The 25,974-nt window shown below is 49.7% G+C and overlaps 1 protein-coding gene across 2 annotated transcripts in view; it reads left to right on the top strand.

Moving 5' to 3' along the window:
- CTTN (cortactin) overlaps positions 1–21,329 on the top strand; it is a 59,153-nt gene extending 37,824 nt beyond the window's left edge. Inside the window, exons 7-17 of one of the 2 annotated variants that reach the window (XM_075326566.1) lie at positions 139–249; positions 2,393–2,503; positions 10,097–10,207; positions 11,838–11,948; positions 13,782–13,837; positions 16,671–16,740; positions 17,776–17,924; positions 18,479–18,568; positions 18,651–18,804; positions 19,757–19,828; positions 19,914–21,329. In XM_075326566.1, coding sequence (XP_075182681.1) covers positions 139–249; positions 2,393–2,503; positions 10,097–10,207; positions 11,838–11,948; positions 13,782–13,837; positions 16,671–16,740; positions 17,776–17,924; positions 18,479–18,568; positions 18,651–18,804; positions 19,757–19,828; positions 19,914–20,050 — 1,172 coding nt within the window. In that variant the 3' untranslated portion in view covers positions 20,051–21,329. The remainder of the gene's footprint in view (positions 1–138; positions 250–2,392; positions 2,504–10,096; positions 10,208–11,837; positions 11,949–13,781; positions 13,838–16,670; positions 16,741–17,775; positions 17,925–18,478; positions 18,569–18,650; positions 18,805–19,756; positions 19,829–19,913) is intronic. The other variant, XM_075326567.1, reaches the window with a different exon arrangement.
- The last annotated feature ends 4,645 nt before the right edge of the window (positions 21,330–25,974 follow it).

Genomic DNA, 25,974 nt, shown 5'->3' on the forward strand with positions numbered 1-25,974 from the left:
CCCCCATTGCTCTGTAGCCGCTGTTAGATGTGTCTGATGTTCTGGTTAGATAAGTGAAGAAAACATAACGTATTGGTCAGATGGGCATGGTCCCAGTATACTGGAGACTGTAATGTTTCCTCTGTGATCTCGTTCCAGATTACACCAGTGGTTTTGGGGGCAAATACGGCGTTCAGGCTGACCGTGTGGACAAGAGCGCCGTCGGCTTCGACTACAAAGGAAAAACGGAGAAACACGAATCCCAGAAAGGTTTGTGAGGAATGTGACTGAGTAGCGGAGACCTCACTGGGTCTGGGGCGGGGGGAGGGGGGCTTCTTCTAGGAAGGATCGCTCATTCACAAGATCTGAAAGTGTGCGGACCGACCGAGGAACTACATTTCTCAGGCAATTCATTGGCGGACACAGGAAACCTTGGTGTATGGCGTCACACGGCTCAGGAGCTGTCAGAGGAGCATAAGGAGGCTGGGCTGGGATAGAGCTGGAGTGATGGAGACTTGAGAAGTGCTTGTAGAGCAGGACGGTGCGGCGGGTAAGGTGCTCGATTGGTGGTGCGGGCTTCAAATAATGGCGCCCGGATTTGGCAGATGCTCAGATGGAGTTCTCGGCTCAAGAGCTCATCTGTGCACGCGTCTTCTCCGGCCTATTGATCTCTCAGCAGCAGACTTAAGGAAAATGGCGCCCGGAGGTGGCACGTGCACAAATTAGATCTCTGCTTGTCATTGAGCCGAGAGCTCAATCTGTGTATACGACGACTCCGAGCACCATTTCTTTGAAGCACGCGCCGCCAACAGAGCATATGTGACACCTGTCACACCATCTTGCTCCATACAGCCAGCACAGCCCCCAACACAGCGCCGCAGCATTGACCTACTCCAGCACCGCCCCTGCCTCCTGTGACCTTGCTTCACCATTGCTGCCGCTACCCCCCTCCAGTATAAGATGGAACCCCCCCTTTTTTTTTTTTTTTTAATTAACATTTTTTATCTCTAAATTCCGGGTGCGTCTTCTAAAATGAAAAGTACAGTATATCACACCACAATGCAAGTTAAAATACAAAAAATGTTGACCTATGCAATAAAGCAGTGTCCTGTATTACCTTGTATTGATAGCACACACTGAAAAAGAAATGGTAAAATAATGGGAGTAGCTTCAATTACACATTTCTCTACACTGAAAAAAAATCATGTAAATTACATGCAATCATATATTTATCTATATCTTATGCATAAAAATATCAAGCAAACAAATTCTATAATAAAAAAAAAAACAAAACAACAAATCCTTAGAAAAAGTAGTCAGCAAGTGTAAAAAGAACAAACTTTCCGCCCTTAAGAGGTTAATGCGCCACTTCGGAGCTGTGATGGTACAAAATAACACAAGATCTTCTCTGCTTTTGTCTTTGTGGGTATTTTATGATTTTCAGAGGATTAGGGGAATTTGGATAAAGCAGAAGTTAATTAGCAGCGAGTGAGCGACCGCTTCCCCCGAGGAGTCGTGACGCTCTGGAAACAGATGGGTTTTATGCCCCGTTAGTATGGAAGGAATTCTAACTTTTGGGTTTATCCACTTTTAGTAAAGTCTATGAGTAATAGTGTAATGGACAGAAGTGGAAGAGACAATGGAGCCCATTGATCACTGCTGTTGCGCAATTTTTGGAATCACAAGTGATTTTTTTTTTTTTTATTTTGGGATGTTTTCGTGTGGTTTCGATTTTGTTAATTTTCAAAGATTTCTCAGAAATGAATGGAGTGAGTCGTGCAATCATGGCCACCTCCCCATACCAGGGGGCGCTGGGCCTCCATATTTATTACTGAGGTTTCGTGAGCCTGGATGCTTGGTGGTCCTGGTCCCGGGCCTCATGCTGCCGCTTTCCCTCGCTTATGGCCAGTACATGGGAATGCGGAGTTTCATGACCCCGTTACCTTCATTGGAAATCCTTCTGCCGTCACTGGTGCTTTGCAGAAGTGGACCCAATGGGGGGAAAAAATGGCAACTTCGTTGATACTTTACTTTATTCACGCCCGGAATGGTGCACGTTATCCAAGGTATAATTCACCCGGCGAGTTTTCGCTTTTTAACTCTGGTTGTGGCGCAGACTCATTTTCTGAGTCTAAATATGTAACACCGTTTTTTGAATATAGAAATTGTCATTTAATTTCCCTTTTGGATGTCCGTGTATTTGGGGGCTGAAGAGCAGCAGCTCCAGGACTTCTGCACTTTAGATCTACTGTTATAAACCTATCACCCTCTCGTTCTATTAGTTTTGTCCTTGCACCAATCCCCCACATAAATCTCTTACTACACTTGGTTATAACCTAAATATGAAAAAGAACAAATATAGAGAATTATATAAAAATAAATTAATTGTCTTTATGCTTTATTTTTTTTGTAGATTATTCCACTGGTTTTGGTGGGAAATTTGGCGTCCAGGCAGATCGTGTGGATAAGAGCGCTGTAGGATTTGATTACCAAGGAAAGACCGAGAAGCACGAGTCCCAGAAAGGTCCGTCATTCAGAGCGAACAACATCGCCTTATTACGTTATGGCAGTGCTGTGTATATGGGACCGTCCCGACAATGGAAGCACAGGGATACGGAGCTTACATAGACTTTCACATAGAGGGGCTTTTCTTTGCTGTTTGGCTCATGTTCCTTCAAGAAGGGCGCTCAGTTTAAAGGGAACCTGTCAGGTGCAATATACTACGAGCAGTTCTGGGTGCATATTGCTATTCCCTGCCTAACAATCTACTAGCATAAAGAGATCTTTAGCAAAAGTATTTCTAAACATCCTTTATGATATATTAATGAGCGCAGGGACTAGTCGCAAGGGCATTACTTCCTGCGCTCATTCCATCCTCTTAGCACGTTTACATGCCCACAGTGGGCGTGCTACCATGTAAAGAGGGCAAAATGAACGCAGGAAGTAGATTTTGCGACTAGTCCCTGCGCTCATTAACATATCATAAAGGATCTTTAGAAATACTTTATCTATAGATCCCTTTATCTATTCTACTAGATACAGAGATGGCGGGGATTAGAACTATATATAACATATTGCAACTGACCGGTTCCCTTTTATTTTCCATTTTTTTAATTTTTAAATATACGTGAATTAAGTTTATAAAAGAAAATTAAAACAAAATACATAGTGTATATATAGCAATATATTTTATATATATAATATATGTGTGTGTGTGTGTGTGTGTGTGTGTGTGTGTGTGATATAAATATCTATCTATAATAATCTGGCACTCAATTGAATTGAAAGCAAAAAATCCCTTTATTTGGGTAATGCAAGCAGCAGTGTTTAATTTCGTCGCTTTAGTCAATGACCTTCCTCATATAAACACTGAAAAAATTGACAAAGATACATAACATTAATCAAAATATATCATAACCAATGCAATGGTTGTAACATCTTGTATATCAGAAAACCAAAAAATTATTTTTTTATTTTCTTTATCCTTCCTATGGGAGACCCAGACCATTGGTGTTTAGCTTCTGCCTCCGGAGGACACACAAAGTACTACACTTAAAAGTGTAGCTCCTCCCTCTGAGCTTATACACCCCCTGGAGAACCAGATCTAGCCAGTTTATCGCTTTGTGTCAGGAGGCATACATCCACACATGCATTCTCATCTGATTTTTCATTTTTTGGAAAGAGGTTGAAGAAAAGCGGGTCCAAGTCTGGACTCCCGGCATGTCCCTTCTCACCCCACTGTGTCGGCGGTGTTGTTAAGGTTGATTTCCAAGGCTGGAGCCTTACATGCCGTGCTCCTTCACCATCCCTCCTGGGCTCTGGCTTGAAGTGGGAGCCAGCACGGTCTCCATGCTTGGCAGGAGACCGGTCTCCATCCGCAGCCCTTCAGGACCCTGCCGGACCGGAGCACTCATCCCCAGGGACTTGGAACCCTGCGTCTCAGCAAGCTAAGTACCTGAGACGTTTATATATGGGGGTCCCTGTACTTTATTGTTGTGGGAGAGTGTGCTGAGTGTGTTTTATGACATTTCCGGCGGGTTCTCTGGCTGTCGCCTGAGAACCGCGCCGATGGTGCCTGCGCGCCGGCTGCGCCGCTCAAATTTAGGCCCCGGCTTCGCCGGAGGCCTAGTTTCGGTTTCACTGCCCTCGCATGTCACTCATGCAGAGGGACAGGCTCCGCTCCGCCCGGCGGCCGTTCTGGATACTCCCCACTGCTGGGGCGTCCCTCCTCCCCAGCAGGTCTCTATAGCCTTCCAGTTCCCGCTCCTCAGGACAAGTCCCGCCCCCTCTCTTCGCTCCGGCGGCCATTTTCTCAGCGTTCTCTGTGCAAGCGCTGGTCTGCAGCATCTCTGCTGAGTTGCTGTGCTTGGGGGTCCGGGCTTCGGGATCTGGAGGGCACACAACACCGCTCCAGCGGTCTGGTAAGCCACAACCGGTCTCCGGTTGTGCACCTCTGATTATACTCTGGGGTTCATTCTCTGGCAGAGCCCCCACTCCAGCAGCATGTCTCACACGAGGAGCAAGGCTCCAAAGCTGTATTCAGTATGCACTGCATGTAAGCTCCTGCTGCCTGAACCGAGCATATTCCCACATTGTGATGCCTGCTCTAACCTGGCGGTGCCTCAGCCTGGAGTCTCACCCCCCAGTGGTCTCTCAGGCTGCCCCTGTTCCTGTGGCTGAACCCCCGGCTTGGGTAGAATCCTTTTCTAGGTCTATCTCCCAGTCTTTTGCTGACTCCATGGGACTTCTGTCCAGGAGTTTGCTGAACATGCATCAGCCCCTTTCACAGGGTGCCTCTGCTGCTAGGGGTCTCTCAGGACCGGAGCTCACAGAGGATTCATCATCTGGTCCCAGACCCCGTCCTCCTAAGAAGAGACGCAGGGTTTCCTCTCCTTCCTCGTCCCGCGGCTCTGATTCAGGAGCTGACTCGCAGGACGAGGAGGATGCCTTTACGGGGGGCTCGGAGGTTAACTCCCATGTGCCCCATTGATCTGTCCGAAGGTGACTCAGATTTGATTGCGTCCATTAATTCTGTACTGGATCTCAATCCGCCAGTATCAGAGGAGCAACCCTCTCTGGCAGAAAAGCACCAGTTTACCTCGCCTAAGAGAGCAAAGAGTGTGTTCTTTAACCACTCCAGTTTTCAGGCCGCTGTTACCAAGCCCAGGGCCTGTCCTGACAAACGCTTCCCAAAGCGTGGTTCTGATGACCGGCTTCCCTTTCCACCTGAGGTGGTCAAGGAGTGGGCTCATTCCCCAAAGGTAGACCCCCCCGGTGTCTAGACGCTCAGCCCGGACCGTTGTATCGGTGGCTGATGGCACCTCTCTTAAGGATTCCACTGACCGCCAGATTGATCTTCTGGCCAAATCCGTGTATGAAGCGGCGGGGGCCGCGTTTTCTCCGACTTTTGCAGCACTGTGGGCTCTCAAAGTCATCTCTGCTTCTCTAGAGGAGATGCATTCCCTCGCCAGGGAATCTATGCCCGAAATCTTTGCCTTAACTTCCCAAGCTTCAGCTTTTCATCCTATGCCATGTCTGCCATGCTGGAGGCTTCTCACCGCACTGCGGTGGCTTCGGCTAATTCCCTCGCTATCCGCAGGATCTTGTGGCTTCGAGAGTGGAAGGCAGATGCTTCTTCAAAGAAGTACCTTGCTGGACTCCCTTTTGCTGGGTCCCGGCTGTTCGGTGAACAGCTGGATGAAATTATCAAGGAAGCTACTGGTGGGAAGAGTACTTCCATGCCACAAACCAAAACCAGGAAACCTGTCCAGGGCAGGAATCAGTCGAGGTTTCGTTCCTTTCGTTCCTCCAACTGGTCCTCCTCTAAGCCCTCGGCCTCATCCACTAACTCAGCCAAGGACCAGAAATCCAACTGGCGCCCAAAAGCGCGTCCACAGAAGACCGCAGGAGGTGCTGCCACCAAGGCAGCCTCCTCGTGACTATCTGTCCGCGCCAGCAACGTCCTTAGTCGGTGGCAGGCTCTCCCACTTTGGCGACGCGTGGTTTCAACACGTCTCTGATCAGTGGGTAAGGGATATCATCTCCCACGGCTACAGGATAGAATTCTCTTCCAGTCCGCCAAACAGTTTTTTTCTCTCAACTCCCTCCTGCTCCAAGGCCGCCGCCTTCTCACAGGCCGTGGCATCCTTGCAGGCCAACGGAGTAATTGTACCGGTTCCCGCCCGGGAACGGTTCAGAGGTTTCTACTCAAATCTCTTCCTAGTCCCCAAAAAGGACGGTTCCTTCCGGCCCATCCTGGATCTCAAGCTTCTCAACAAGCATGTTCAGGTGCGGCATTTTCGCATGGAGTCTCTGCGATCAGTCATTGCCTCAATGACCCAAGGAGATTTCCTGGCATCCATCGACATCAGAGATGCCTATCTGCATGTGCCAATTGCAGTTTCACACCAGCGTTGGCTACGTTTTGCAATCGGAGAGGAACATTTCCAATTCGTGGCTCTCCCCTTCGGGTTGGCCACAGCTCCTCGGGTATTCACCAAGGTCATGGCAGCAGTGATTGCGGTCCTGCACCTACAGGGGTTGGCAGTGATCCCTTACCTGGACGACCTTCTAGTCAAGGCTTCATCCAGCGTGGACTGTCAGCGGAGTGTCTCGCTTACTCTCGCCACTCTAGCCCAATTCGGGTGGCTTGTCAATCTTCCCAAATCCACTCGAGTCTCACGTACCTAGGGATGCAGTTCGAGACTTTGCCGGCACTTGTGAAGTTGCCCTTAGTCAAACAGCAGTCCCTCCAACTGGCGGTGCGCTCTCTGCTGAGGCCCCGCCGTTATTCCCTCAGGCACCTGATGCAGGTGCTGGGTCAGATGGTGGTGTCAATGGAGGCTGTTCCCTTTGCCCAGTTCCATCTGCGTCCCCTGCAGCTGGACATTCTCCGCTGCTGGGACAAGCGGCCTTCCTCCTTGCACAGGTTAGTGGCTCTGTCGCCACAGACCAGGAGCTCTCTTCAGTGGTGGCTTCGGCCCCTCTCTCTGTCCCAGGGGGGCTCCTTTCTGGCCCCGTCCTGGGTGATCCTCACCACGGATGCCAGTCTATCCGGCTGGGGAGCGGTATGTCTCCTCCACCGAGCGCAGGGCACTTGGACTCCGTCCGAATCAGCCCTTTCGATCAATGTGCTGGAAACCAGAGCCGTGCTTCTGGCTCTCCTAGCTTTTCACCATCTGCTGGCGGGCAGGCACATCCGAGTCCAGTCGGACAACGCGACAGCGGTTGCCTACATCAATCACCAAGGCGGGACACGCAGCCGCCTGGCAATGTTGGAGGTACAACGCATCCTTCAATGGGTGGACTCCAAGTCCACCATATCCGCAGTCCACATCCCAGGCGTGGAAAACTGGGAGGCAGATTATCTCAGCCGTCAAACCGTGGACATTGGCGAGTGGTCCCTGCACCCGGCAGTTTTTCAGTCAATCTGCCGCAAATGGGGCACTCCGGACGTGGACCTAATGGCATCCCGTCACAACAACAAAGTTCCCGTTTACATGGCTCGCTCCCACGATCCTCAGGCATTCGCCGCGGACGCTCTGGTCCAAGACTGGTCCCAGTTTCGTCTGTCCTACGTGTTTCCCCCTCTAGCTCTCTTGCCCAGAGTCCTGCGAAAGATCAGAATGGAGGGCCGTCGAGTCATTCTCATTGCTCCGGACTGGCCCAGGCGAGCTTGGTACCCAGACCTGCTCCTTCTGTCCGTAGAGGTGCCGTGGCATCTTCCGGATCGTCCAGACCTTCTCTCACAAGGTCCGTTTTTCCGCCTGAAGTCTGCGGCTCTCAAATTGACGGCGTGGCTCTTGAGTCCTGGATCTTGACTGCTTCTGGTATCCCTCCTGAAGTCATCTCCACTATGACTCGGGCCCGTAAGTCTTCCTCCGCCAAGATCTATCACAGGACTTGGAAAATTTTCCTGTCCTGGTGTCGCTCTTCCGGCCATCCTCCTTGGCCATTTTCCTTGCCGACCCTTCTGTCCTTTCTACAGTCCGGTCTGCAGCTGGGACTGTCCCTCAACTCTCTCAAGGGACAAGTTTCAGCTCGGTCAGTGCTGTTCCAGCGGCGTCTCGCCCGGCTGGCTCAGGTCCGCACCTTCATGCAGGGCGCGTCTCACATCATTCCGCCTTACCGGCAGCCCTTGGATCCCTGGGACCTCAATTTGGTTCTCACGGTTTTGCAGAAACCCCCCTTTGAGCCTCTTAGGGAGGTTTCTTTGTTTCGGCTTTCACAGAAAGTGGTCTTTCTAGTGGCCATAACTTCCCTCAGGAGAGTCTCCGATTTGGTTGCGCTCTCTTCGGAGTCACCTTTTTTGGTTTTTCATCAAGACAAGGTGGTTCTCCGTCCGACTCCGGACTTTCTTCCTAAGGTGGTCTCTCCTTTCCACCTTAACCAGGACATTACCCTACCTTCCTTTTTGTCCGGCTCCTGTTCATCGCTTTGAAAAAGCGCTGCATACTCTGGATCTGGCGCGTGCTCTCCGGATCTATCTGTCTCGCACCGCTGCTCTTAGGCGGTGCACTTCTCTTTTTGTGCTAACCACAGGTCGGCGCAAGGGCCTCTCTGCTTCTAAGCCGACCTTAGCCCATTGGATTAAGTCGACCATTTCGGACGCCTAGCAGTGTTCTCAGGTGCCTCCCCCGCCGGGGATCAAGGCACACTCGACCAGAGCTGTCGGTGCCTCTTGGGCCTTCAGGCACCAGGCTACGGCTCAACAAGTCTGTCAGGCTGCCACTTGGACTAGCCTGCATACCTTTTCGAAGCACTACCAAGTGCATGCTCATGCTTCGGCAGATGCGAGCTTGGGCAGACGCATCCTTCAGGCGGCTGTCGCCCATTTGTGAAGTTAGGTTCTGCCTACTTCTTAGTTTTTCTGTTTATTTCCCACCCATGGCCTGCTTTGAGACGTCCCATGGTCTGGGTCTCCCATAGGAACAATAAAGAAAAAGAGAATTTTGTTTACTTACTGTAAATTATTTTTCTTATAGTTCCGTATTGGGAGTCCCAGCTCCCTCCCTGTTGCCTGTTGGCAATTTCTTGTTCCGCGTGTTATCACCGGCTGTTGTTGTTGACAGAGTCTCCGGTTGTTCCGGTTTTTGCTCTGTTTTTACTTGTGGGTGGCTATTCTCCTTCAGCTTTTGCACTAAACTGGCTAGATCTGGTTCTCCAGGCGGTGTATAAGCTCAGAGGGAGGAGCTACACTTTTGAGTGTAGTACTTTGTGTGTCCTCCGGAGGCAGAAGCTAAACACCCATGGTCTGGGTCTCCCAATATGGAACTATAAGAAAAAGAATTTACGGTAAGTAAACAAAATTCTTAATTTTTTGGAATAGGATAAAAAAAAAAAAAAAAAAATTTTTTTGGTTTTCTGATATACAAGATGTTACAACCATTGCATTGGTTATGATATATTTTGATTAATGTTATGTATCTTTGTCAATTTTTTCAGTGTTTATATGAGGAAGGTCATTGACCGAAATGTCGAAATTAAACACTGCTGCTTGCATTACCCAAAAGTGTTAGAGTACAATAGACGGGTCATCCATAAGGGGAGTATAATGAATTCTATTAATTTAATAAATTGTATGTTCATTGTCCCCTTAGTAGGGTGGTCCTGCTCCTCTCGCTCCAGCATTGGGGGTGAGCGGTGCTGATGCCAGGATGCTTCATAGTCTGCAGGTAATTGCCGACACTACCTCATCCACGCTGCTCACCTCGCTCCCAAACCTGGACAATCCCTTTAAAGTTTAGGATTCTGTTTTTGGGGTATAGATACGAGATATTTTGCCCCGTACTTACAGGACTATCTGTGGATCTTCCTAGAGAGTCTAAACCTGCACAATGCAAGCAGAAACTGCACCAAACCCATCACAGTGGCGCTCGCTATATCTGCAGCATCTTGCTCGCCATATTAGATATTTCTCTCCTTACTTTACACTGGTTTGATAAACACCAATATTTTTTGCTAAAAGCTGCCCCTATCCTCGCCTCCTCTACAGTGAGGCTTAAATGCTTAAGGCGTTTAATAAACCTGCTGCATGTATCTACGACCGTTTTGTGACCCAATGCAAGACTGGTATCTGGTTATATTAAATTCCCCCCATTGTGTTTCCACTTTGTAGATTATTCTAAAGGTTTTGGTGGTAAATATGGCGTCGATAAGGACAACGTAGACAAGAGCGCTGTGGGGTACGAGTATCAAGGCAAGACGGAGAAGCACGAGTCCCAGAAAGGTTCAGTATTCTCTTTTTTTGTTTTGTTTTATGTCCCTGGTGCGCCGTTTGTTACCAGGGACGTGTTCAGTCCGAGTCTGTATCCCACGTGGCACAGCGGATAAAGGCTCAGGGTATTAGACGACCAATGTGTGCAAAACACCGAAAAAAACTGCAGCGTGAAAAGAACGAAAAATCCTAACGAGATAGAACGAACAGTTACCATTTCCAAGATCAGATGGGTTTTCTAGATATTTCCTGGCTAATGGTGGCAGTATATAAAACTACAATATTACCACGAAGGATGTTGTGGAGTGGCAATTGTTTTTTTTTTTGTTTTTTTTTTTTGTTTTTTTTTTGTTTTTTTTGGTACCATATTTGTTTTCTACCACAAGTTACAAATGTTAACTCCTTTACACAAAGACATGGAAAAAAAAAATGTCTCGTGTATTTTTAGCTGAAGCTTAATGTTGCAATTGGGTTTCACGATTTATTCTGTACCGTTTGCTTACTGTGTTGTACTTTGTACTGCTGCTTGCAGAATGAGGTAACTGAGGATCGGTCAGTGAGCTCGTTCTGTCCGGCGAATTTCTACCACTCATCTTACTCATTCTGATTTATGATCTAAAAGTTCAGCTCAACTTTTATGTGGTCATAAATCAGAGGAGGAAGGAGAACGAGCTCGCTGACAGATTCTCAATGACCTCATTCTGCAGGAGAGAGAAAGCAAATGGAACACAATTTTTATTTTATTTTTTTTCTCAACTGAAGTTTATTTATTTTTTTCCATAACATATATAAAAATATAAAAAAAAACATAGCTCACAAACTAATGGGCGTATCACACACTAAACTGTACACAATTTTCAATGAAACACATTTGGAAAAAATATTACTGAAAAAAATATGATTTAAGTAAAAAAGAAATTTGCATATCCTTTAATAATAATAATAATAATAATAATAAAAAAATCCACATTGGATCTGAAATGCTGCCACCATTATCCCCTATGAGTGTTGGAGAGCTGCGGCTTATTTGTAGGTTGTCTGCTGCCTGTTCCTTCACTGGTTTTGGGACTGGTCCTATGTAATATTTCTGTGTGCTGCATGAAGGGGGCGCTATGAATGTGAATCATTGACCTGCTACTTCCACGTCCTCTGCCCCATTACCTGTGACCTTTTTACATCCTCATTTTAATTGTCTTGTATAATATTCCAGCAAGTCTTGTTCCTAAAATGAGCCTGCTAAGTAGAAACTGTAGACACAGTAGATAGCGTTCATTATTCTGACCGCCATCTCCCCCTGACTCCTCCATACCTGGTAGAGTTCTCCTGTGTCTCACAAGTCGTACTCCTTTGATGGCTAACCTCGCAATAAGGAGGAGTCCAGCCAGATATATTGTCTTTGGACTCTCCTAGTAGTGCAGCCTCAGGCTTTGGGCCTGTAACTTCAAGGCTTCATATCTCAGCATGGTTTTCACACATTTAGTGTATATTGCACGGTCTTACAGACCATTGTTAGTTTCCATTTAGCAGGCTCGCCCCATCACACCCGGGTAATAGGCGGCAGCAGACGTCAGTAACTCCTAATCTTTGTGCATGGGGTGTGTCTCATTCCCGTTTAATGGCACGTGGATTTCTGTGTGCGTAGACTATGTGAAAGGGTTTGGAGGAAAGTTTGGTGTACAGACTGACAGACAAGACAAGTGTGCGCTTGGCTGGGATCACCAAGAGAAACTTCAGCTCCACGAGTCCCAAAAAGGTATTCTGCGCTCCTCCGCTCCTCGTTCCATGTTGTCCGTCCTACACTGTCTAATCTTCACCCCTCCCCTGTGTCTCCTCCTCTCTATAACCTGTAATACTACTATGCTACGGGAAGTGGGGGCTCTCACTAATGGCCAGAGGTGGATACAATCCCCGGGACCGCCGCGCACAATATCGCTCATATTGTAGTTTGTGCAGGGACATATTTAGGTATTTTTACAACTCCTTGGGTGTATCCGAAAATGTGCACAGCGCCACTCTTGTTCATGGGCAGTGTCTGGTATTGTAGCTCAACCACATCACTTTTTTTTTTTTTTTTTTTGTTTTTTGCAATGGAAACCTTTTGATTTGTCATTAATAGTGATGAGCGGGCACTAGCATGCTCGTTGCTCAGTAGTCGTAACTAGTGATGAGCGGGCACTACCATGCTCGGCTGCTCAGTACTAGTGATGAGCGGGCACTACCATGCTCGGGTGCTCAGTACTAGTGATGAGCGGGCATGGTAGTGATCGCTCATCACTAGTTACCAGTACTGAGCATGGTAGTGCTCACTCATCACTGGTCATTACTGTTGATCTATGGGGTCCTGGTGCTGACTCCTCACTGATCGCTAAGCTGAAGGGGCTGAAGATCGCTCCCCATCTGCTGGGTTTATCACTTCTCAGCTCCCCTTGGAGGCTATTGTCCTCGGGGAGGCCGAGGCTCATTAGCACCTTATTCCCAAGGAAAGCAGAAATGACACAATTAGTCTTGGAGCACGGCAGCCCCTCATTTAAGCAATCATAGGGGTCTCCACATCCAGACACCCACTGACAGGACATAAGTTCATCCCTACAGACAATTGATTTTTGTATAGTATATTGTGGGCTGTAGAGGTAACAATGAGTGTGCCCAGAGTGGGACCCTTGCATTAGCCAGAGAACAGGGATAAGCGCCCATTACTCTGGGGGTCCGCAGGTGACCATATATTGCACAGACGTGAAATGCGTCACTTTCCAGCACAGTCCCTGCAGGATAGCGGCTCATTCCTGAGGATATCCCTGCGATCAGCTGCTGCTGGGGGTCGCGTATTACAGAATGACGATGATAGGACGATGTCTGGTGAGACTCCAGTGGAAAAAGAAAATACAATACAATGTTGATGCAGATTTTGCGTTTTGTAATAGCAATGATGACACACTATGGAGAACAAAAATCTACACAATCTACGAATTCCAAAGAACGTTCCATCCAACCACAATTCGGCGTTGTGTTCATAAATCCATTGAATGCGGCAGATGCTTCGCTATTGATGACTGGAAATGAAACCTCGACGTGATCTGTCCTTAAAAATATTAGGAAAAATTATTGTTTTAGGGATTGAAAGGAGGTGAGGGTTATGTGTCTGGTAAGTAAAGAAAAAAGTAGTAGCTGCTCACAAAACTGGAGAGGAAAAACTGGATTACCTGCAGTAACCACTAGGGGGAGCTCACTGTGCCGATAGGAACTATATAAATGTATGTGCAGTGAGCTCCCCCTAGTGGTGGCTTCAGCTGACCTGAATTCTAGAATTGTACATTTAATGTGTGAAGGGAGGCATTGGGTATAGACCTCGATCAGCAGGACATTTAGATTAAAACATTGCAAATACATTTACAGCAATTTCCTAAAGTATATCTGTCCGCTGATTTTTGCTCATGTTTAGAAGAAGCAGAGATGTTAGGATGCAATAAAGGAACAATGAATCGTTGACCCCATAATATCTCTAGATAGTAAGTGTATCAGTCGAGCCGGCGTAGACCATGTGTATCTGTCACTATGATCGTTTAGTAACTTCTTCCCATCTTTATAGATTATTCTAAGGGTTTTGGTGGAAAGTATGGCGTGCAGAAGGATCGGATGGACAAGGTAATTTTTTCCTTCTCTAAATAGTAATGGTGGTGTGTAAGTGTCTGGTGAAAGGGTGGTCTCTATTGCTTTGGGTTGTGCAGAGGACCATGGGGTAATGCAACTACAATCGGGGATGGCGGTGCGGTGTCCCTCTTTGCTGTGTGCGGCGTCCCCCCCTCCTTATGGCTGGGTGCGGCGTCCCCTCTCCCTCTCCCCACATGGCCTTTATATATATATATATATATATATATATATCTATATATATATATATATATATATATATATAGATATATATATATATATATATATATATATATATATATACTAGAAGGTGGCCCGATTCTACGCATCGGGTATTCTAGAATTTACGTATTGTGTAGTTCATGTATGATTTTTGTTATATATATATATATAGATGTTGTTGTGTGTAGTTACCAAGTGTTTGTGTAGGGCGCTGTACATGTTCTGGGTGTTGTCTGGGTGTGGCGGGGGGTGAGAGCGGTGTTGTTTGTGTGTTGCGTTGTGTGTGTTGCGTTGTTTGTGGAGCGCTGTGTGTCTGTAGCATTGTGTGTGTGTGTTGCGTGGTTGGTGTGTGTTTTGGGCGGAGGTATGTTTTCTGCAGTGTGTGTGTTGCGCGGTATGTGCGTATATTTATGTATGCCGCGGTGTTTGTGTGTTGGGTGTTGTGTGTGTGCAGCGTTGTCTGTGTGTGTGGGTGTCTGTGTAGGGCGGTGTTTGTGTTTCCCAGTGTGTGTGTGTTGTGCAGTGCACGTGTGTGTGTGTGTTGGGGGGAGGTGTGCACCTCCCATCGTGCTCCATCCCCCATGCTGCGCACCCCCCATCGTGCTCCATTCCCCATGCTGCGCACCCCCCATCGTGCTCAATCCCCCATGCTGCGCACCCCCATCGTGCTCCATCCCCTAAGCTGCGCACCCCCCCATCGTGCTCCATCCCCCATGCTGCGCACCCCCCATCGTACTCCATCTCCCATGCTGCGCACTCCCCATCGTGCTCCATCCGCCATGCCGCGCACTCCCAAATGTGCTCCATCTCTCATGCTGCGCACTCCCCATCGTGCTCCATCCGCCATGCTGCGCACTCCCAAACGTGCTCCATCCGCCATGCTGCGCACTCCCAAACGTGCTCCATCCGCCATGCTGCGCACTCCCAAACGTGCTCCATCCGCCATGCTGCGCACTCCCAAACGTGCTCCATCCGCCATGCTGCGCACTCCCAAACGTGCTCCATCCGCCATGCTGCGCACTCCCAAACGTGCTCCATCCGCCATGCTGCGCACTCCCAAACATGCTCCATCCGCCATGCTGCGCACTCCCAAACGTGCTCCATCCGCCATGCTGCGCACTCCCAAACGTGCTCCATCCGCCATGCTGCGCACTCCCAAACGTGCTCCATCCGCCATGCTGCGCACTCCCAAACGTGCTCCATCCGCCATGCTGCGCACTCCCAAACGTGCTCCATCCGCCATGCTGCGCACTCCCAAACGTGGTCCATCTGCCATGCTGCGCACTCCCAAACGTGGTCCATCCGCCATGCTGCGCACTCCCAAACGTGGTCCATCCGCCATGCTGCGCACTCCCAAACGTGGTCCATCCGCCATGCTGCGCACTCCCAAACGTGCTCCATCCGCCATGCTGCGGACTCCAAAACGTGCTCCATCCCCCATGCTGGCCGCAGCATCAGCCTCTGTGCCCGCAGCATCAGCCTCTGTGCCCGCAGCATCAGCCTCTGTGCCCGCAGCATCAGCCTCTGTGCCCGCAGCATCAGCCTCTGTGCCCGCAGCATCAGCCTCTGTGCCCGCAGCATCAGCCCTCTATGCCCGCAGCATCAGCCTTTTCTGTCCCCAGCATCAGCCTCTCTCCTCCCAGCCTACCCCAGCCTCAGCCTCCCCCAACATCAGCCTCTTTCTCTCAGCCTCCACCCTCCCAGCCTTCCCCAGGATCAGCCTCTCTCCTCCCAGTCTCCTCCAGCACGCCGTGCTCCTCTGCCGACACTCACAGATCCGATCGTATACACTCACACACACACATACACCCACCCGATCGCATACACTCACGCACACACACATTGACGATATTACACATACGCGCTCATACAACATCCGGAGATACCACATGCTTCTGGCCATGTGATCCTCCGGCAGGTCCTGAAAGCTCACAGCACAGTATCGCGGCCGAGAAGCAAGCGATATCCCAGGATGTTGTGAATGTGTGGATGTGATGTGGATGTGATGTGGATGTGATGTGGATGTGATGTGGATGTGATGTGGATGTGATGTGGATGTGATGTGGATGTGATGTGTGTGTGAGGTGTGTGTGAGAGTGAGTGTGATCTGATGTGTGTGTGTGAGTGTGTGGATGCGATGTGATGTGTGTGTGAGAGTGAGTGTGATGTTTGTGTGTGTGTGTGTGTGTGTGTACACTCACCTGGGGCTCCGTGTCAGTTGGGGGAATGCGTGCGGGGGGCGGGGCCAGAGCGTGCATTGCGTGAGGGGGCGAGGCCTGCAGAAAGCCGGGGCGAGAGGCCAATCCGTGTGGGGGGGCGGGGCCATGGCGAACCCAGCGGCCAATCAGCTTTGTGTCACCGTAAGGACATGTCACCGTGACACAATTTTGGAGCATGACAGACAGACAGACAGAATAAGGCAATTATATATATAGATATATATATATATATATATATATATATATATATGTGTGTATATATATATATATATATATATATATATATATATATATAATATATAATATATATATCTATCTAATAATATCTATCTAATATATAATATAGTTGAATTTGCAGCCCAGTATTGACCACCTTCTGCCATTTTCAGGCTGCTGCTTCCTTTGAAGACGTGGAGAAGGTGGCTCCCAGTTACCAGAGGACGCGGCCGGTGGAAGCCGGTGAGTAGCTATACAATGGGCTGGACCTGTGCGTTCTCCCAGGCTGCAGGTATCGAATATCCCGAGGACAGGTATACAAAGGTTTGCAGAAGCTGGAATCAGGTGCACCCAAAATCCAAGTATGTAAAGACTTCTGTCCATTGTAGTGTGGAGGTGGCACTGAGCTATCGCTTGTTTGTTCAAACGTAATAGGAATATCTGTGTATATAAATAATCAAAATGTAGATGTAGTTGCATAATTAAAGGGTATTCATGATTACTGTATAATTGGATCTATCAGAATACATGAGTCAGTTGATGACGCTGGCTGAAAGAGAGAGCATGTCTGTGTGTTCTTTGTCTTATATACATTGATATATTGGCACTGATATACAGCTAATACGGCACCGTCTCTGGATATCCCAAACGAAGACTCCGTTAGCAGTCTTCAACCACAATTCCTCCCTTGACATTAGGACTTCACCAGATGTCCCTGTGTGCCACAGATTTCTGGAAAAAATATTTATCCCCATATATTGAGGCGTAATTGAGTTTGATGCAGTAAAGAGACCCTGATCCTGTTCTACACGTGTCTCCAGATGTTACATTGTATCACAACCTCCCAAAGCTACATCCTAAATCGATCAGAAAATCCTTATGCATTTAGGGTCCTAGAGTAAGGAGAGGTTCTTATAAAGGCCCATACAAATTACCATCAGCTGAACCCATCAGTATCGGCAGTCTGTGGGGGGGGCAATTCGGATCCGGCATGTCCTATTTCTGCCAGAGATGTCTGCCAGTGGCTCTCTGATAGAGAATATAGGAGCTCAGCAGGAGAGAGCTGCGGGACGAACGACCACCCGAACTATCGTACTGCTCACAGCTAATGTGTACATGGCCCTTTAAATCTGGCTCAGTCCCTTTGCACTTGATCACAAGAGATCCTGGTGATCATTTACATCACACTGAAATAAACCACAGAGGATTATATCTGGTAATCCACCAGCTGTGGTGTACTTGCATCAATAACCCCAGTGTATTCTGTGTTTCTCATAGAGGGAAACAAAGCCAGCAGCATACGAGCAAACTTTGAGAACCTGGCCAAGGATAAAGAACTGGAAGACCGTAAGAAGGCAGAGGCCGAGCGAGTGCAGAGGATGGAGCGGGAGAAGGAGGAGCAGGAGCAGGCACGCCGGACGCTGCAGGTCGGTGACGAAGCCCCATAACCGTAAAGTGCCACAGCACTCCTATAGATGGGGGCCTTTATCAGTGCTTGGCTATGGTCCACCTCTAATCCTGACATGACGGCAATGTCCCCCATGCCGGATTAATAGGGATTTACTTTTGTGATAGTTTTACTACCAACCTCACTCTCTCTTCTGAAAATAAGTTACCAGTCTGTCCCCTGCTCTGTCAGCATGGTCATACTCAATGAGGTAGCTTATCGATTGATAGGAAGTGTAAATTACACCCACCCATAGACAATAGACAGGATTGTGGCTACCGGAAGCCACCACCAGGGGGAGCTCAGGAGATAACTACACTGTTCATGAATTGCTTTATGAAGTGTGCTGTGCTCCCTCTAGTGGTGGCTGATGGTATGAATTTTAGATCTGTATATCAGAAAACTAGAGCTCTTAGCACTATTAATATGTGCAGAGATTCTCTTTAATTTTGCACCCCTCTAGCTTGCGTAGTGTTTCTGAGATGGTAGCGTTGTTGGCTAGATTTAGATATTTATTTTTTTTTTGTTCTTAAGGAACAAGAAAAGGCCAAAGCTGCATCTCCTCCTGCCTCTCCGAGACCCCGTCTAGTGTCTGAAGAAGCCCCAGCGAGCCCGGTATACACGGTGAGAAGATGAGCGCCTTCCTCCATGAGGGCATAGATAAATGGCTGTAGATGAGGCTGACTCTTCTTTCTGCTGATCGCAGGACACATCTCCAGTGTATGAGACGGAGCCAACGGGAGCCCCGGCCGTACCCGAGAATGTGTATGAGGAGAACGTGGAATACGAGGAGGCCGTGACCCAGAAAGCTGGAACACCGGTCACTGAGGCTGTATACGACACTGCAGAATACCAAGATGGTAAAGTATGGTGGACACTAGGGGCATGGTATAAATCCGATAGACGGCATCATAAGCGGTGAATCCAGAGAAGCCGCATTAGCTGTAATTTTGTATATTTAATGCATCACAGAATATGCACAACTGCAGGAACTTTTTGCTCCCTGCATCACTGTGCACCCTTCTGAGTGCTGTGCACCCTTCTGAGTGCTGTGCACCCTTCTGAGTGCTGTGCACCCTTCTGAGTGCTGTGCACCCTTCTGAGTGCTGTGCACCCTTCTGAGTGCTGTGCACCCTTCTGAGTGCTGTGCACCCTTCTGAGTGCTGTGCACCCTTCTGAGTGCTGTGCACCCTTCTGAGTGCTGTGCACCCTTCTGAGTGCTGTGCACCCTTCTGAGTGCTGTGCACCCTTCTGAGTGCTGTGCACCCTTCTGAGTGCTGTGCACCCTTCTGAGTGCTGTGCACCCTTCTGAGTGCTGTGCACCCTTCTGAGTGCTGTGCACCCTTCTGAGTGCTGTGCACCCTTCTGAGTGCTGTGCACCCTTCTGAGTGCTGTGCACCCTTCTGAGTGCTGTGCACCCTTCTGAGTGCTGTGCACCCTTCTGAGTGCTGTGCACCCTTCTGAGTGCTGTGCAGAGTGTGGTCACGGCTTTGTTACCTCAATCACTGTGCTTACTTCTTGGCGCTGTGCAGAGTGTGGCTCTGGCTTTGCTCCTTCCATCACTGTGCTCGCTTTTTGGCGTTGTGCAATGTGTGGCCGCGGCTTTGTCCTTCACGTCACTGGGCGGCCACGGCTTTGCACCATCCCATCACTGTGCCCGCTTCCTGGTGCTGTACAAAGTGTGGCCGCGGATTTGCTCACTCCCATCACTGTGCCTGCTTTTTGGCGCTGTGCAGAGGGTGGCTGCGGCTTTGCTCCCCCCCCCATCACTGTATAATTTGTGGGTTCACTCTTCTCTTCCTTTCCTTCTAGCTGAGAATGTGTATGCCGACTACGATGGGGACCTGGGCATCACGGCCATCGCTCTGTACGACTACCAGGCTGGTAAGTGCAGGCCTCTCTCCCGTATTGTTGGGGGGGGGGGGTGTCTTTGGGTTCCGGAGAGTCACGTCCCCTTTGTCTTTCTCAGCCGGCGATGATGAAATTTCCTTTGACCCAGATGACATCATCACAAACATTGAGATGATTGATGACGGCTGGTGGAGGGGCTTTTGTAAGGAACGTTACGGGCTGTTCCCTGCCAATTACGTGGAGCTGCGACAGTAGAAGGTGCCGCCTGTTTTCCCTTCGAGAGGAACCTGCGTCTCAGCCCCGCGCTCGGCACCGGCGCCGCTGCTCGGTTTGGTTGCCGCTGATGAATTTTGCCATAAGTACCTGAGCTGGATCCTTACACTACAAATCATGGTTTCTATTTTCTTCCTGTTCTTTTGGAGAGGGAGCGGCGTTCTGCCTACGACATAGGTTTTTTTTTCCTTTTTGTTTCCCTCTATAGTAAATATTAAGCTTTTAACGTGCAGTTATCTGCTGCAGGCGGGCAAAATGTCTCAAAGGCTGTTAACCCTTTTGCTGCCAGGTGTGCCTTCACTTCATCAGAAGTTTGACCAAGGCTGATCATCGAGCGGTCTCTGCCCCCCTCCCCCAAGTTGGATGGTTTCATAAATGATGGTTGTTCTTAATGACCTGTACATGAAGCCATCTTGATTTTAATGCCCCCTAACCTCATTTGTCGTCAGAACCCGAGGTCTTCTGTGCCATACGTGTATCCGGCCGTGGGTTCCGCGCTCACACCACTAAGTAATTTGGGCTCCGTCAAAGTGACCAATAAGAGGGATTCGGCCACCACTTTCCCGGTCTCCATCTCCCGGTGCCCCGCACTACGTGTCATCCGGTTCCTCCAGTATTACCATAACGGCAGACCGCTGAGTGACCTCAGGCCGAGGTGTATTAAAACTGTGAGCCTGTCGCTTTAAGAAAACCTCCCGTAAGGGTCAGACATGTTTTATTTGCTTTGATTTCTTGCAAACTGGGGCTTCACCCCTGTGTTACACTCCTCTCCCCCCAGACTGCTAGGGGCTTCTTCCTCCTATGATGATTATGTACAAAGGTGGCGGGTTTTGCATCTTTTTAGGAACAAATGTTCAACCTAAGTCCCTTCCACCCTGTGTGGACGTCCATGGAGAGAAATGACTCCTTCTCTTTGGTGGTTACAGCCTTTTTACCTTTCCCCCCGTAAACGGCGCCACTTACCGTATTTTTCGCTTTATAAGACGCACCGGAATATAAGACGCACCCCAAACTTAGACATAAAAAAGGTAAAAAAAAGAAAAATGGGGTCCGTCTTATACTCCGGTGTTCTCTTACCGGAGGGGGGCAGCAGTGGTGGTGAAGCGGGGTCACAGGAGGCACAGGTTGTGCTGGCAGGCGCGGCAGGTCAGTGGCAGCGGGGTCCGTGGTTGCAGGTGCCGTGGTTGCAGGCGCGGTGGCGTCCGCGGTGGCAGGATCCGTGGGGTCCGTGGTGGCGGCAGCAGCCGTGGCGTGTGAGCCGTGCAGCAGGCCGGTGCAGTGAGTGTCCGCGGTCCCGGTTCAGTGGTGGCAGCGGCGGCGGCAACTGCTCAGTGGTGGCAGCGGCAGGGACTGCTCAGTGGTGGCAGCGGCAGGGACTGCTCAGTGGTGGCGTGTGTCCGCGGTCCCGGTTCAGTGGTGGCAGCGGCGGCGGCGGCTCAGTGGTGGGAGCGGCGGCAACTGCTCAGTGGTGGCAGCGGCAGGGACTGCTCAGTGGTGGCGTGTGTCCGCGGTCCCGGTTCAGTGGTGGCAGCGGCGGCTCAGTAGTGGGAGCGGCGGCGACGGCTCAGTGGTGGAGTGTGTCCGCGGTCCCGATTCAAGTAATGGCGCCCGGAGCGACGCATGCGCAGATGGAGCTCTCATCCAAGGGCTCCATCTGCGCACGCGCTGACTCCCGGAGCAGCGCGTGCGCAGATGGAGCTCTCATCCAAGAGCTCCACCGGCGCCATCATTTGAAAGTGGGACCGCGGACAACTGGTAAGCTGCACAGCCGCCCGCCCCGCATGCACAGAGTGGCAGCCAGCAGGCTGCCCGCCCACCCCGCGTACAAGCCGCCGGGTACCTGTGCTTGCGTGCGGTGGCAGCCGGGTACCCATGGCTGTGTGCGGGCGGCAGATGGGTGACTGTGTGAGGGCGGCAGCCGAGTACCTGCACGGGCACCCGACTGCCGCTCGCACACAGCACCCGGCTGCCGCCCGCACACAGCCATGGGTACCCGTCTGCCACCGCATGCAAGCACAGGTACCTGGCTGCCGACCCCACACAGCACCCGCTGCCGCCCGTACACAGCCACGGGTACCCGGCTGCCGCTGCATGCAAGTACAGGTACCCGGGCGCTTGCATGCAGCCACAGGCACCCGCCCGATCGCCTCAGACAGGACCCCCCCCCCCCCGCTACCGCTTTATAAGACGCACCCCCCATTTTCCTCCCAAAATTTGGGGAGGAAAAGTGCGTCTTATAAAGCGAAAAATACGGTATGTCTACAGGTGGTGTCTGGTATTACAACTGGCGCCGATTCACGTCAATGGCGCCGAGCTGTAATACCAAACACAACCTGTAGACACAAGCGGCGCCATTTCTGGAAAAATAGATCTTTTATGCTAATCTCCTACAATTCAATAACAATTTCATGGGTGTTCTGCAGCAAATCTCACTTTGGTAGTGATGCCAGGAAGGCATGGTGCAACACTAATGAATAGGTCGGTGCACGAATGCAATACTAATGAATAGGAGTGGTGCACGAATGCAATACTAATGAATAGGACTGGTGCACGCATGCATCGTGGCTGGCGCAAGATGATGCAAAGTCATCCGCGTTACTGCCTGCTGTGGAAACACAAGCTGCTGCAGAACCCCTTTGATGCTCCAGTTTTTCCATGATGCTCATGTCTGTCCCTGCATGACCAAGGTGGTGTTAACTGTTCCATACATCACGTTTTCCCAGAATTTCCTTTTCCTTTCAGTGTTGTTCTGACTCATAGTTGAGGGCTTTTGGACCAATAATTTGGGCTTTGGCTCTTGCAGTGGACAAGGTGTTGCTCTGGGCCCCCTGTCGGGTGTAACACAGACTAGGCGGGTTATTGGATTTTTAGTCTCTTCTTTTATCTGTATTTTGCATACAGCACTTCATTATTGATCGATGATTTTGTAAATGAAGCTTCAATAAAGTTTTTTGTTTTCTTCAACCATCTGATGTTTTAAATTGGGCTGGATTCATTGGGGGCTTTGATGTACAATGTGGCAGATCTGGAGCCGTGCACATGGGAGTGTGAATGAACAGTTCAGTCATTGTTTTTGCATATACTTCAAAGGTAAATGGCAGCAAAGTAATATATAGATCTGTGTCCAGACGCATGGCGTGTACTGCAGGTGCATATATACTGGCCCTTTAAGAAGATTAGACATTACAGATTTTCCACCCATTGCAACCAATCAGATTCTAGCTGGCATGAAAAAGAAAAAAGTTTGGATTTTTGTGTTGCACCATATAGATTTGCAGCATGGCGCGGCAGGGTCTGTGTGCGCAGCCAGGCGGCCTCCGTCCACACAGCGGGGTGCGCAGCCAGGCGGCCTCCGTCCACACAGCAGGGTGCGCAGCCAGGCGGCCTCCGTCCACACAGCGGGGTGCGCAGCCAGGCGGCCTCCGTCCACACAGCGGGGTGCGCAGCCAGGCGGCCTCCGTCCACACAGCGGGGTGCGCAGCCAGGCGGCCTCCGTCCACACAGCGGGGTGCGCAGCCAGGCGGCCTCCGTCCACACAGCGGGGTGCGCAGCCAGGCGGCCTCCGTCCACACAGCGGGGTGCGCAGCCAGGCGGCCTCCGTCCACACAGCGGGGTGCGCAGCCAGGCGGCCTCCGTCCACACAGCGGGGTGCGCAGCCAGGCGGCCTCCGTCCACACAGCGGGGTGCGCAGCCAGGCGGCCTCCGTCCACACAGCGATGAGCTCTATTAAATATATACAGACCGCACAGACAGACTGTTACATGGACCTAAGGTCCATAAGAAAAAAAGTCGCAACTTTCTACAGTCCGATCTGAATTACAGACCAGACTTCTGCATGTAAATAGCAAACCGCTCCTGCACATGGAGCCGCATTCATAAACACACCGACCATTGCTCATCAGGTTTCAGTATCTGCTTTTTATCATCAGTGTGTGTTTCATGTATGAAAGAATAAAACTACAGAGCTTCTCCTGCCCATAATTACTAATCACGTGCTGCACACTAGTGCCATCCATGCACGGTCTTCACTGAGCCATAGACTTGTGTGGGTAACGTTTTCATCTGTGACTCAGATCAAAAAGGGACATCTTATGAACAGACATCTGAATAGCACCATAGTCTTTAATGGAAACGTGTCTAATTGGTGGCCTTAGGGTATGTGGCCATGATCAGGACTCCCTGCATCCTGGATGCGGTGGATCCTGACTTTCAGGGCCGTGAGTCTCCTCCGCAGGAGACCGCAGCAGCCCGTGCCCACCACAATCAGGGTTCGAGGTACTGCAATCTCTTGCTTGTGTTCTAATTACATGCTTGCGACTCCGCAGCAAAGAATTGATATGCTTGCGGTTTGGAAAGCCGCACCGTAGATCCGTTTTCGCTGCGGGCCGCACACGCACGGTGTGCCTGGGATTTCTAAAAATCCCATTCACTGTGCTTGTACTGTATACCGCAGTGTTTTGGATGTAGCAAAAACACACTGCCTCCAAAACGCTGTGAACCCTTATCATGGGCACGTATTCTTAGTGTTCTCTAAGGCTATGTGCGCACGTGTGCGTATTGCATGGAGTTGCGCTGCGTAACTGCATGTGTCCTGCGTCCCCTGCACAGTCTATGGAGATTTTGCAGGAGCCGTGCGCACGTGGCATATTAGAACGCAGCGATTCGGCTGCTGCCCGAATCGCTGCATTCTAAGAAGTGACATGTCACTTCTTCTGTGCGGTTTGCATGCTGTCTATAGGGAGAGGCTGCATGCAGAGCGCACGAATCTGCCGGCACCATGCGCTTCAGAACAGAGCTTTTCAGCTGCGCTCTGAAGCGCACCTTTTAGGTGCGGTGCAGAGCAGCACATAGCCTTACACACACTAAAGGTCTCACAGTCACATCTGTGTCCATAAAACAAAAAAAATGATAAAATGTATATGAAACACAAATGTCTGAACGAGGCCTAATGATCACTTTCACACTGCAGTAGATTTGCATCATGTTAGTAAATGATGTGCACGTAGTATTAGGTTAAAAGCTAGTGAATATATCTGTTGCTATGAGATATAGGCTCCAACCTGGCCGTTGTAAAACTACAATTCACAGCAACCTTCATCTTTTTGCATAGACAGGACAGGGTTAAGGTCATTGGCACAGGTGGAGCAGCTTAATTCCTAATTGCTGGGGCAGGATCCTGTGCAGCCTCCTCTCCCTGCAGACAGGTCACATCACTGCTCAGGTAGGAAAACGATATCATTCTTATTACTATTAGGCTATGTTCACATGTTGCTTTTTTTTTGCTGTTTTTTTTTTCTTTCTAAGGCTATGTGCGCACTTACCGGATTTTGCCGCGGATTTTTCGCGGATTTGCTGCATGTTTCGCTGCAGAAAATGTTCATAACATCTCTGCAGTGAATCACCAGCAAATCCTATGGAGAAAAAAAATCCTGTGCGCACTGGGCGGAATTTGACAGCTGCATGTTTTGCTGCAGGATTCCCGCAGCAAAAACCATTGCATGTCACTTCTTTTCCGCACATCGCTGCGGGATTTCCCTCCATTGACTCAATGTTAATCATGAAATCCCGCAGGGAATAACGCAGGCAGCAAATTCTGTGCGGTTCACTGCGTTTTCCTGCGTTATTCCCTGCGGTATTTTGCGGTTTACCTCCGGTAATGTACATCGCCTGTCTGCGGTTATGCAGGGAAGTGATGTCATTACAGGAAGAGGAAGCGGAGCAGAGAGTAAACACACACATCACAGACATAGAACACATCACAGACATAGACACATAGACACAGACACATAGAACACACATAGAAAGAAAACGGAAATATAGAAAAAAAAGAACGTGTGCTCCGCTGCATATTTACCTTCCAGCCGAGGTAAGCACACAGCGGCGGCCCGGTATCCTCAGGCTGGGGA

Source organism: Anomaloglossus baeobatrachus, chromosome 10 (genome assembly GCF_048569485.1).
Source record: "Anomaloglossus baeobatrachus isolate aAnoBae1 chromosome 10, aAnoBae1.hap1, whole genome shotgun sequence".
Classification (NCBI taxonomy): domain Eukaryota; kingdom Metazoa; phylum Chordata; class Amphibia; order Anura; family Aromobatidae; genus Anomaloglossus; species Anomaloglossus baeobatrachus.